Genomic DNA, 14,077 nt, shown 5'->3' on the forward strand with positions numbered 1-14,077 from the left:
CTAGAGCCTTTATAAGAAAAGGTTGCCTGAATTGTTTTAACATGGGCAAAATATTTTCCCGTAGTCTCGTTCTCGGAAATGGCTGAACCGTTTTGGCTAAAAATTTCCCCACACACAAAAATAGAGCCTGAGGCATAAGAAACATCCTGGCATAAGAAACATCTGCTCAAATGGTTAAAGTTGGGCAAAGTTTTAGACGTGCCTGTTTTGCTTATAATGGGAAGTGTTGGGCAACCTTAATAATAGGCGAACAGCCCTGCCTAAAATAGGAGTAATGTTTAAACATCTAAGAGTGAGTAATACAGTTTGAAGAGAAGGCCTATCACAGCTGTGGTAGCTCTCTGATAATTCTAATGAATATTACATGAATTGAAACTTCCAACTCCCATCATTTAGAAGTACTCAGTTTACTTGACTGTCATGTTACTCCCACAGGCTCAGCAAACAGACCAAATGTTGAGTTGTGACCCATCTTTGTAGGAGCCCTTAGGGAGTAGTTCTCTGTCTGGGTGAGAACTAGTTTCTAATGAAAGATCACACTTTTGTTTTCACAGCAGCAAATCCCTTGCTGTGCTCTACTGCCCGATTCCACTGTAAGAACGGCCTTTGCATCGATAAAAGCTTTGTATGCGACAGTCAAAATAACTGCCAGGACAACAGTGATGAAGAAAGCTGTGAAAGCCCTCAAGGTAGGCACAGGATTTTTTGATTGCACTCTGAAGGGTTAAGCAAAGCCTAACTACTGAGGACCAGATTTAGAAGAAAATATGACACTCCTGGCTTAGCCAGTGTTGCAAATAACAGCTCTGTCTTCCCCATGCAAATAATCTTATGGCGATGTTTGTTTGTTGCAACTCTCCAGTTTGTGTGTAGTTCATTATCTGAGCTTTCAAAAGCCTCCAGTAGCACCTTTCGTCGGAGGATATCCGAGCTTGCAAGGCCTGATCCAATTGACATTGAAGTCAGGAGGAGTCTTTTTACAGTGGGAGCTGGATTGGGCCTAAAGAGAGAGATAAGAGAACCTCTGAGCATTCTTCCCATTTCACGGATGGGTAAACCTGTCTACACATAACACTAGAGACTCTCATTGCACAATCACATTCCATTTTGCAAGACACTTTTCATGGTAGGACATGTTTTTTTCTCACTCTTAAGAAGGCTGAACCTTTTTTGCTCAGACTTTCAAGGGAAAAACAATTCACCTTCAGGTGGAGAGACCAAGCCTGAAAAATTTCAGGCTAAAAAAAGTAAAAGTTTCAAAAATTATAGCTAGCTGAAAATGGAGAGGGTGGAAGTTAGAAGGGAAAATCTAACTCTGGTCTGCTGCTCCTGCTGTTCATGACTCAGCTGAAATATTATAGGAAGGTAATGAGACTGTGTGTTCTGGGAGTGTTGTTTTTTATTATTTGTTCAGTAGTTTGCCACTTGTTTTAGCATTATAGGGTCAATAAACTGTGATCATATGGGCATATCAGTGTCCAAAACGGGGGACTTGTAACTGGAAGTCCTGCATTCTGTTCCCACCACACAGAATAACTCAGTATGACCTGGACGCAGCTTTGTGCCTCCTTCCCATCTGTGCACAGGAATGCCAGTGTAAGGAAAAAGCACTATTGTAACAATATCACCAAACTTTTTTTTAAAGCATGTTTCTTCCTATCTCCCTTTCCTTCTTTACCTACGAAAAACTCTTTCCTTTTGTTTAAGATTTGAGCATGAAAAGGGTCCCATTGACACTTGTGGCACAGAGAGGGTTCAGTGAGCGGGCAACCTGCAAACACACCTTTGATCAGAGAGAAACCTGAGAGAGGCGGGTGTTGAATCTTCCTGCTGGACTAGTGAAACATTGTGGTCTAATTCTCCTCTTGGGGACGGGAGGAGAAAAGACTTGAGGCATAGTCACTTGTGTGCTGCTTCTGTGATAATGCAGCTGTTAGTGTGCCAAGGGGTGTGTTATTTTTCACCATAGGCGGGGCTTAAATTTTCAGAGATTATTTCCCGGAGTCCCCCATGTGCGTCTCCTTCCTCCCCCCGCTCCCCATCATTTGGGGCTTTGGGCTTCAGTTGCAGGGTGGGGGTCTCGGGGCTTCCACCCTGCGAGGCGGGGAGGGCATCGGGGCTCCTGCAGGTTTGAAAATATTTACCAACACTCTGGCAGGCCTACAGCGGACTAATAAGGTTAATTTGTGTGGGGGTTATTGTGCCGTTGGAGGTTTAAAGCAGCAGCATTCTTTCCACACTTGGGATGGCTGCTTTCTCTGCAGATTTATTGGCTGGATTGTCTTCAGGTTGTGTGTGTTGTCATGACAATCTGCTTTTGGAAGTGAGGGGTTGGACCCAGGAGAAGAAAAGAGCCATATTTCATGAGGATGTTACTTTGTCTTTATCTTTGCTCCTCTGGAAAAGTCAGATTAAGGGGAGGGTTAAACAAAGTCATTCTGTCTTATTCTGTACAAAACTGAGCCCCCATAGAGAGAAATCATACTCTCACTCTACACTGTGATTTCACTGTGACCAGAATAGCAATAGGAATAATGTAATGCACTACAAAACGATTAGGTGCTTTCACAATTCCAAAGAGCAATGGAATCAGAGCACAGAACTGGGAGTAAGGAATTCCTGTATTCAAATCTGGACTCTGACAGATTTCTGGGGCATCGGACAAATCAGTGTAGCTCTGTTTCTGCATCTGTAAATGACACAATGCTTGCTTACCTGCCTGTCACAGATGTGAAGGTATAAAGTGTGTAATGGGCCAAGTATTCTACGAGAACATAAATGAAGAGTCACTGTCTCCAAGTTGGTTTCAGAGTAGCAGCCGTGTTAGTCTGCATGCTTACAGACAGTCCCCCAACCTGAAGCAAATACTCACCAGCAACCACACACCACACAACAGAACCACTAACCCAGGAACCTATCCTTGCAACAAAGCCCGTTGCCAACTGTGTCCACATATCTATTCAGGGGACACCATCATAGGGCCTAATCACATCAGCCACACTATCAGAGGCTCGTTCACCTGCACATCTGCCAATGTGATATGTGCCAGCAGTGCCCCTCTGCCATACATTGGTCAAACTGGACAGTCTCTACATAAAAGAATAAATGGACACAAATCAGATGTCAAGAATTATAACATTCAAAAACCAGTTGGAGAACACTTCAGTCTCTCTGGTCACTCGATTACAGACCTAAAAATTGCAATTCTTCAACAAAAAAACTTCAAAAACAGACTCCAACGAGAGACTGCTGAATTGGAATTAATTTGCAAACTGGATACAATTAACTTAGTCTTGAATAGAGACTGGGAGTGGATGGGTCATTACACAAAGTAAAACTATTTTCCCATGTTTATTCCCCCCCTCCACCCCCCACCGTTCCTCAAACGTTCTTGTCAACTGCTGGAAATGGCCCACCTTGATTATCACTACAAAAGGTTCCTCCCCCCTCCCCCCCCAGCTCTCCTGCTGGTAATAGCTAACTTTAAGTGATCAGTCTTGTTACAATGTGTATGGTAACACCCATTGTTTCATGTTCTCTATGTATATAAATCTCCCCACCCCACTGTTTATAAATCTATAAATTTTCCACTGAATGCATCTGATGAAGTGAGCTGTAGCTCACGAAAGCTTATGCTCAAATAAATTTGTTAGTTTCTAAGGTGCCACAAGTACTCCTTTTCTTTTTGTCTCCAAATTCACTCTTATGTTTACACTAGACATTAAATTACACTAGACTAGATTAAATTAATATGAATTAATTATTTAAAGTACTCAGAACATTTGTAAAAGCTAGTTTGGGCACTCTGTACATTTGCTCTGAAAGTAAAGAACAGATATCTGTAGCCAGGATCAATGGCGCATGGAGTGTCCACAGTAGCCTTTATGAACTTGTGAAGTACCTTGATTTAAATTACAAACAACTACCTTGTGTATGGGGGGGAAGAAACCTGTAGTGAAGACGAGCCCCAGGGGTGAAATTCTTCATTCTGCAAAGGGCCAACATAAAGCTTATGCATAGTCCCAGTTAAACTTCTTTTTTTTTTTTTAGGATTTAAGGGAGACTTAAATGGAGACTCCTGCTGGCCCTCTGCACATTTCACCCTACACATGAGTTTTGTTGCACACCATGGTATACCCTTTTTATGTACCTCATGCATCTCCCAGAAGCAGCGGCATGTCCCCCCTACGGCTCCTACGCAGAGGCGTGGCCAGGCAACTCTGCGCGCTGCCCCATCCACAAGCGCTGCCCCTGCAGCTCCCATTGGCCACGGTTATACCTTTGTGCAGCCATATGTACTTCCTTTAAATGAATACATGATAGACAAGAAATCAGACTATTTTTTGAAATGTTAAGGTTGTAAACTACTAAAGTTTGCCCTGGCTGCAGTATTCATGCATGGAAGATTTAGACTTAACCAGGAGTGTCCAACATGCTCAGGTTTTCTCTACGCACATGTCTCCTGGTGAGCAATTCTCATGAGTCATTTTGAATCATGTATCAGAGTCTTATTTCCCCTGGTAGTCTGTATAAGGGGAATAACCATCTTTCATTTCTAAGGCAGTCCTTTCATTGTACAGGAGATCTGATTAGCATGATGTGTATTGTGGAATTGTGCTACAAAAGTATACTGTAGAAATTTTCTCCCAGTAACCTTGTCATAATATTGAATGTATTGTACTTATATTATACACTGAAGGTGATGTTTGTAGTACAGTGCATGAGATTGTCCTTGTGTACTGCTTCCCATCTGAGCAAGTTATTGAGATTAGTAAACCTAATTAAGCCTCATAACAACTCTAGGTCCCACCCCAGCAGGTAGGTATCATCCCAGGGGTGGGCAGACTATGGCCCGGGTCCGCATCCAACCTTCCAGACATTTTTAATCCGGCCCTCAAGCTCCTGCAGGGGAGTGGGATCTGGGGCTTGCTCTGCTTCGGCGTTCCAGCCAGGTGTCGGGGGCTTGCCCCGATCTGCGCGGCTCCTGGAAGCAACAGCATATGCTCTCCCCCCCAACTCACCGGGCTCCTACCCTTAGGGGCAGCCAAGGGGCTCCGCATGCTGCCCTGCCCCAAGCGCCACCTCTGGAGCTCCCATTTGCCAGGAACCGTGGCCCCTGCCCCATACCTGATCCCCCTCCCGCCCTCCGAACCCCTTGGTCTCAGCCTGGAGCACCCTCCTGCACCCCAGAGCCCCACCCCCAGCTGGAGCCCTCACCCAGTCCTGCACTCCAATCCCCAATTTTGTGAGCATTCATGACCCGCCATACAATTTCCGTACCCAGATGTGGCCCTCTGGCCAAAAACTTTACCCACTCCTGTATTATCCCATTTAACAGATTGGGAAACAGAGGCACAAAGAACTTGAGTGAATTGCTCAAGACCACAATTTGTGGCAGTCAGGAGTAGGGGTCAGCCTATACTTCATAGGGATGTTGTGAGACTTAATGGCTGTTTGTCTCAGGACACCTCAAAGCATTTTACAATGTGCTATAGAAGTATGAATTATCATGTTACCTTCCTTTCTGCCTGCTCTTTGGCTATCCTGACACTTTCCTTAACTTAACTCCTCCCCTTATGAACTTCAAAGTCCTGTCATTGCTGAAAAAATTCAAGTATGTCCATTGAACTGTCGAATACTCTTCTCCGTGATGGAGTAAAGGCCCTTTCACTGTGGGATGGTCGCTGTCAGTGAAATGTAACCAATCCCTTTGTGAACACCTTGTTGCTCTAGTACTGGCATAGAGGACTTCAAAATGAACCATCATTGGTAAGTAACAACTTTTTTAGGTCTTTGTATGCAGTTTGAAGTGAACCTAAAGGTGTGGGGTTGCCAAGTTTTAATTTTCACCTTGATGGTGGGTGGATGTGTGTGAGGGGGAGGGGAGGGAAGGGAGAGAGAAACCCCTAGATTCCGTTGTAGAAACAGGACAATGGTTAATTTGTCTTTCTGTAGGCAAGTGTTTTTCCCCCTCTGTAAATGAATGCTGCACATTTATAAGGCTTTCAAATCTTGGATGAAGCAACAGTTTAAAATATCTAAAACATTTTGGTTTAAAAGCAAGTCAAATGGTTTTGTACTCATTCATGACAGTAATTATTTGCAGATCTTGTAGCTGCCATGGTAATCTTTAGAGCTGTTCCTTTAATCTCCACCTATTAATGCTTCTCTCTGTGGCATCTCTGTATATTTCAGTACTGTAGTAGGCTGGGTGAATCTCTGACCAGGTTACTAGAGGTTGCTCTTGTTCTGGAGTGAAGTATTAGTCTTGATGTGTCTGAATCGTAGATGGAATTAGAATGAGCATCCAATCAATCTCTCTACAGCTAATACAGAATTGCTCTTTATAGGATATTATTCCGGTAGTTTGTTTCAGGCTAGTTTTAACAATTCGAAGCACTGGGACTCCATCTATCCCACTGCCAAAAATATGTCACTCGCAGGAAATTTTCTTGGATATTATGCCTAAAGTTTCCTTTTCTTAATTTTCTCCTATTACTCTAAGATCTATCCCATATATCAAACTAATAAACGGTCACCACCATTTATAACATCTGTTGGGTGGACACTCCTGGAGCCTTAACATTCTACCTGCCTTGCAGGAGATTTTCTGTTTAAAAAAAAGACTTCCCGCAGAGCAGGCAGGCTAGTCAGGCTCTAGATCTGCATGTTCAAATTATGCAGTTATTCCCTTCGTCAACTATTATTTTCACATGTTCTTCCTTTCTTTATAACTGCTCGAATGTTTGTGTTTTTTTCTTTCTGGTATCTTGGCCCTTTCTAAATCAATTTTGTCCTCCTCCCTGGACCTCCCTTTTCCCTTGATATGTTTAAAAGCCTTTCTTATTCCCTCTAACCCCTTTGGCTAATACAAACTCATTTTTGCTTTTATGCTGCTCTTATCTCTTCCTGCAAGCCTGAACTAACTCTGAATGATGCTTTAGCAGCATATAGTGCTGGTAATATCCCCACAACTCTAGCCATGCTCTTATTAGTTTAATGATAGCACTGTTGCTCAATTACAGGCTGGGTGGTCTGAAAGTCTCATTAATTGTTGGTTCAGAGAGCCTACTACCATATATTCAGGTCATTCTGCTTACATCATACATTTGTTGGTGTTACAAGTTGCTACTTATCCAGCAAAGTTCTGCTCAGATTCAACATCTAGTTTGCAGTGAAAGCACTTCTGTCGTAAACAAATTTTCTAGCTGTTTAAGACTAAAAGGGCTCCAGTGACTTACCCAAATTTGTAGTAGGTTAGCAGCAAAGCTGCAATAATAATCAGGGATCCTTGTTCTATCCAATAGATGACACAACCTGTCAAAGATGGGACATAACAGAATCATACGTTTATGCTCGAAATTTATTTGGACACATAATCCCATCATGGCCACATATCGATAGGTACGTGCTTAAGCTTGTCTATTTCCAGAGTATTTCATTTGGGATCTTAAACACTTCATTTTGTGAAATAAATATTTGGAAGCATATCAACTGACTCTTTACTAAAGAGGGTGAGATGTATCTGCTTCCCACTGCCAAAAGCCTACTGAGTGCCAAAAATTGAAATCTGACCCAGCTGCCAAAATCCCTAGTGAAATCTTCCCACCCTGTGGTTGTGCACTGTCGATACAAAAATCTGCAGCACACTGAAAACTGAAAATTTTGGAGCTGTGTGAAATAGACTGAGTTCAGGCTCAGTAATACAAGGAAATGTATAATGACCACTGAAGAACTAGGTGCCACAGGATTTGTGGGGCCTTGCTTGCCATCCCTTAGGGAAATGTGGGTGCATCCTAAAGGTTAACTTGTTCTTCAGAAATGTCTTGGAGCCAGGGAATAAGTCATCCCAGGCAGTGGGGGGATTTTGCAGGATTCCAAGAAAGGAAATTCAGGGGGAAATCCCCACAGGTTCCCCAAATATTTCTTTCCCCTTCAGTTTTTACACTGTCACAAGCACAGAGATCAATCCTGAGACACTTGGTACCATAAATATTCCCGCTGACCTGAGTGGCTCACAGTAGTAAGCTCTAGGTCCAGCTGTGAGACTTTGCAGGATCAGGCTCAAGCTCAGAGTGGATGCCAGAGCTGTCTGCCAAATGGAGCAGACATACCTTGATTTGCAATGAAATACCCTAATATTTAATTTATTAAAGGCAAATAGCTCCCAGCACATCCCGCCCCATGTCAAGCCTGTAACTGATCCTCCACACGTGGCAAATGGAAAACCTTCTTAAATTCCCAATTCTGTAGTATCGCTTAGTCTTCCCAAAGCCTTGCAGCCTGAATCTGGCTGCTTCTAGCTGTGTACATTTCCTTTTATTGAGTCTGTCTTTGACTCATTATTTACATAGGCTGTAAACTGAAACTTAACTTACAATTACTGTTCGTTGGATTAGTCTAAATGCAACCTACATCTGGAACTTAATAGTCAAAGGCAGACTAAATAAAAATCAGAAACTTAAGAATAGATACAAATAAAATGTTACTGAATGCTTAATTAAATAAAGGCTGCACTCATGCATGTTTAGTAGTTTCAAAACCCTTGCTTATAACAGCTGGTGCAGGAAAATTGCTTTCTCAAAGTTATGTCCGCTGTGAATAATTTTCTGGGTAATTTCATTCTCTTCCTCCCCACAAATTGACTTATTTGAGGGGATTCTTATGGGGGTAAAAAACAAATTCCTTTGCGCAGGAACTAACAAGATAAGATATGCTGTACAAGGCAGCACTAGAAGGCATTTCAGATGATTCCTTTGATGAGTTCCTCTGTGAATTTATTATTTTGACACAGTGCAGGTCCCCGTGGCTGCACCCCAGAGCTAGTCCATGGTTTCTAAAACTGATTATTTAGCCACTTGGTTTGGACATCAGATAATTGCAGGTTCTTTATTATCAATTATCCAGTCTTACTCAATCAGAAGAGAGAGAACTTGTGAGTGTTGGCCTGAGAAAAGCTCTGATTTGTAATTACATGAAGGGGTGTGTGTTTGGAATCACATCAGAGTGTCTCTGTGTGCTGCTATGTCTTGCAGTTCCCGCACCGTACAAAGGTGTGAGATTATTTTGTTACCATAAGAACAAGCATGCACACACTGAATAATCCTTCTGCCTTTGTCAGTTAACCCAGCCAGTGTCTGCTGTGACCTTTAACATTCTGATAGAATGTTAGCCTGAGCCTGGTGTGATGCCTTTTATCTGGAACATATCAGTAGTCAAGTGGCTATCTGAGGGCATCAGAGGTTCAAAATAGAAATAAAGGTCTCAGTAAGGTGGTTTATGGGTAGGGTCCTTGGTTTTCAGTTTTTATTTAATTTTTCCTGGCAATTTATTGATGTTTGTTACTACAGCAACAAAATCCATGCAAAAAATTAATAATTTTTCTGAGTAAATATCAGGGTTTATTTTGGTGGACGGAAAGATGGGGAGGAAAGTAATTCAGTCGAATAATGCTTTGAATTCTGTTAATCAATGTGGTTTGCTGCAGAACTAAAACAGAACTCAAAACACTGTGCCACCTCTGAGTTTAAGAAAACAATATATCTCTATTCCCCAAATAAAACTTTTCATTTGAATAAACAGTTTACTGTTGTAGACTTAGAACTATTAGCCTATGAATATTAACATTTAATAATGGGGCCCCACCATTTGCAGTGCAAACATGCAACTTCATCCTTTTCTCCTGGTTTTTTTTTTAAACTTCCAGATACTTCCTTGTGTTCTGAAATGTATTCTGGTACAGGTTTTCGTTATCTTTCCATTTTAGGTGTGTCAGATCTTTAAACTGTTCTCTGCTAACAGCATTAAATGTGTACATGGTAGGTGACGTTATTGACGTGTTTCAGAGTGGTAGCTGTGTTAGTCTTGTATGAGCAAAAACAAGGAGGAGTCCTTGTGGCAGCTGAGAGACTAATAGGTTTATTTGGGCATAAGCTTTTGTGGGCTAGAACCCACTTCATCAGATGTGACATGAACGGTGACCATATAGATCATTGTTGCAACCAGGGTCCTATGGTTGCACCACGTCTTCTGCAGAGGAGGTCAAGTGAGGTGTCTGTGACATGCTGTCTGTCTGTGTGTATCATTTTTGTATTTGAAGTTATGAATATTGGCTATGTACTTGTATCTCAATGTGTTTGATTCTAAGTAGCCTCAGATCAGCTTCTTGAGAAAGGATTATTCTCAGTAAGTGCCCAATCAAGAAACACTTAACTGACAACGGACTTTGGGAGATGCCAGTCCACATCTGAGCTTTCCTGGGAACGTTCAAACTAATATGTAAACAATGGCGTAGGCTGAATCATTCATGGACATGTGACTTGCCCAGGTGGCTACAAACTCCGTCTTGTTGCTGTGATTTTGCATAGGAGAACAAAGGGGTTTCCACCCACAAGAGAGAGACTATAGAAGGCCCTGGAAACCCCTCCATTTTTTCTTCAGCTGGCTAAGAGATGGCCTCTCCACCCCCAAGAGATGCCAGAAAGAAACTGGAACAAAGGACAGTAACTATGGGGGTGTGAAGTGATTGCTGGACCCAAACTAGGAAGGAGTCCAGTCTGTGAAAGAAGCTTATTGGAATGTCTCTAAGGGTGAGACTTACTTGGATGCAATTTTTTAATGTATTAGGCTTAGACTTGTGTGTTTTGTTTCATTTTGCTTGGTAACTTACTTTGTTCCGTCTGTTATTACTTGGAATCCCTTAAATCCTACTTTTTATACTTAATAAAATCACTTCTGCTTATTATTGAACCCAGAGTTAGTGACTAATACCTGGGGGAGCAAACAGCTGTGCATATCTCTCTTATCAGTGTCATAGAGGGCAGACAATTTATGAGTTAACCCTGTATAAGCTTTATACAGAGTAAAATGGATTTATTTGGGATTTAGGCTCCCAGAATGACTGAATACTGGGTGGTGGGAAAGTCCCTGTTAACTGAGAAGCTCCTGGGCTAAGTGATTCTTAGTTTCTGTCAACTGCAGTAGGGGTGTGGCCCAACCTCTTCATCTGTGCTGTAGCCGACTCAGCAAGACAGGAGTGGAGGGAAGCCTTCTCTGGCAGGGGGGTTCTCGGTGGTGTCCCAGCACATCTAGTGGCAGTCTTGAGGGAGTTTCTGTGACCCAGCCTGTCACAGGTGGGTGTGAGCTTCATCAGTACATTCAGATACACACGCACTTCAGAGCTTGTATGTGTGCCTGTTTGTTTATTGTGTGTATCTTCTAAAGTAATACATAACTGTACTTCAACAAGCCGCTCTGCATATACACACAGGCAGGTATTATCAAAATTAAGGCTAAGATTATGTGACGGTGATCACGGCTGTGACTTCCAGTGACCTCCATGACATTCGGGAATCTGCAGCAGCCCAGCCTCTGTGGGCTGTGGGGGCCCCTCCCGTTGGCAACGGGACCCCCGCAACTGACTGGCTGTCGGTAGCGACCCCTGAGCTGCCCGGCTGCTGCTGCTGGCAGGGGCTCCCCCCCCTACAGCGACGCAGCTCCCAGCTGCTGGTGGCAGAGGGACCCTGGAGCTACTCAGCCGCTGGCAGGGGCCTCCCTACAGCTCCCCTGCTGCCATGAGCAGCTGGCTCCCCACACAGCTCCCAGATGGTGGCAGCAGAGGGACCCCAGAGCTGCTCAGTGCCCGGGGGACCCCGCACAGCTCCCCAGACTCGGCTGCTGGCGGGCTCCCCGCTGCTCCCAGCTCCACAGGGTCAGGGGGGACCCCCTAGCTCCAGCCCTGCAGGGTTGGGTTGGGGGGGAATGTCTCCCAGCCACTGGGCAATGGGGTCCATGCAGCTCCCAGCCGGTGTGGGGGTGCTGGATCCTCCTCTCCCCATTTTGTCAGGGATGTTTTTAGTAAAAGTCAGGGGCAGGTCCCTGCTTCCGAGACTTTTTGTTTATTGCCTGTCCCTGACTTTTACTAAAAATATCCATGACAAAATCATAGCCTTAATTATTATACATAAATCTGATGCAATGTATTGCATTTTCCTAATGAAATAAGTTATTTTTTTATATATTTGAATGATACAAAAGTAGGGTGAAAATTGGAAAAAAATGAATAATACTTTTTGTAAAATCCGGGGATTTTTGGGTAAAAATCGGTTTAAACTGAAAACGAAGGAGCTTACTTATGGGATATACAGCTTTTTCACCAAGCTCACCTGTTTAAATCCAGTTCTGGTGAGTGGAAACTGAAAGCAATTTTCATTGGATGATGGCTCATTTGGTGTAAAATCTGTTCTTAGAGTAGTGTCCCTGTGGGTGCCCCACTCTAGGTGCGCTTATGTCTCCTGCGTCTTCATTTGAAGATTTTTCATAGCAGCGTCCGTTCGGCCTGTGCATGTGTGTTACTCCACCTCATGCTGTATGCTGTTGCTATATAGCAGGGGTGTCCAGACTCACTGACCCTCCAAGCCACATAGGATAATCTTCAGAAGTTTGAGAGCCGGGAACGCTTGCTGGGACTCAGGATTTCAGCCTCGGAGAAGGTGTCTGCTGGGACTTGGGGCTTCAACCCTGCAGTGGGCTGGTGGGACTAGGGGCTTCTGCACCGGAGGAGGTGCCTGCTGGGGTGTGGGCCTGAAACGCAGGCAGGTGTCTCCTGTGGGGCAGAATTGCCAAGCCCTCGCAGGCACCTCCTTGTGCTGAAGCCCCAAGCCCCCCTCCCTGCTGGGCAGAAGCCCCTAGCCCCATCAGCCCCACCGCAGGGCAGAAGCTTCAAACGTTCACCCCCCCACACACCCCCATCTGGTAGGTGGAGGGGGTGGGTGGACTCTGAGAGCCTAACTTTAACCATAGAGGGTCGCAGTTTGGCCACCCCTGCTATATAGCACTGACTAATTGTCCTCGGTTCTTCTTAACCTCCCTGGCTTGAGATGGAGACTGAGCTAGTTGTCTGAGTTGAGGGTTTTTTTGCCTCCAGTGTGCCTTCTTAGCTTTTGTAGTTAGTGTATTATAGTACTTAGTAATGGTTTATATATCTGTGTGTGTGTATATTTATTTATTTAGAGAGAGAGTGCGCTAGCAAGCAGGTACTTCTCTCCCCCACACTTCGACAGGAGGGTGGTTTTTTTGTTTGTTCAAGAGGAGACATCACAAAAATAGCTGCAATCTTTGCCAGCAGTTTTAGCTGAGAGAACAAGGGTAAATGAACTACCGTTGAATTCCTCTGGGGGTGGGAAGGTTCCGCTGCTGCTGTCCCTGCTGGACTTGTTCTGTAGACCGATTTAATTCCTCAGGCTGTTAGTTCAGGCCTTTTCCCAGCACTGAATATACCGAAAATGAAATATTGTCAATGGCTTTTAATCTATGCAATGTTGAAAATGATTTGCATTAGTGCATTATGGAACTTTTTCTCAGGTGCAGTGATCGATTTTGCAGTCAGGGCTGAAATAATGGTACTATTTTTGTAACTGGCTTAAGGACAGGAAATAGTAACCCCGTACCCAATTAGGTATTGATACTTCTCCTTTAGATTAATGGGTAATCATGGGAGCTGGGGATTCAGATTGTAAATGGTATATTTCTTATCGGGCAGAAGTAAAATATAAATTCGAACAATTCTTTCTAGGTATTTTAACTGCATCTCTTTAGTGACACTTTATACATAATTACAGTTTGAAGATATGATTACATGAATATAGTATTTCCTATATGTAATTCCAGTTTCCAGAACCAGGTGGTCAGATGTCAAAGGCTTGTCTTCCTATGGTTTAAAATAAAAGAATTTTTCCCATCATGCTCATGATTCATTAAGTTCTCTCTTGCACTGTCCTAGATAAAATGATCCCGGTGAGGTGCGCTTTCAGGATCTTCAACAGTGTGAAGGTGTTTGAAATGTATGAGAGTCACGGCTCATTAAACTGCAGTAACTTTTCTTGGGGATCGTTATAATTTGATTGTGAAAATGACTCCTGCAGGAGAGCAGTAAGCGCATGCCTCAGTCTTTATATTATCATTGGAATGAGTCCAGCTATTGAAGGCACAAATAAGGTTAATTCTGATTTGCTGTAGAACAGAGCTGATTCCAGGAAGGCAGAACAGAGCATCTTGATCCAGATGATCCCTGTAGATT

The 14,077-nt window shown here is 43.5% G+C and overlaps 1 protein-coding gene across 5 annotated transcripts in view; it reads left to right on the top strand.

Moving 5' to 3' along the window:
- The window catches only part of LDLRAD3 (low density lipoprotein receptor class A domain containing 3), a 178,892-nt gene that overhangs the window by 81,692 nt on the left and 83,123 nt on the right, over positions 1–14,077 (top strand). For 3 of the 5 annotated variants that reach the window (XM_037900054.2, XM_037900055.2, XM_043549062.1), the window contains one exon: positions 555–689. In XM_037900054.2, coding sequence (XP_037755982.1) covers positions 555–689 — 135 coding nt within the window. The remainder of the gene's footprint in view (positions 1–554; positions 690–14,077) is intronic. The other 2 variants (XM_043549060.1, XM_043549061.1) reach the window with 1 other exon arrangement.

Source organism: Chelonia mydas, chromosome 6, assembly GCF_015237465.2.
Source record: "Chelonia mydas isolate rCheMyd1 chromosome 6, rCheMyd1.pri.v2, whole genome shotgun sequence".
NCBI classification, from domain to species: Eukaryota; Metazoa; Chordata; order Testudines; family Cheloniidae; genus Chelonia; species Chelonia mydas.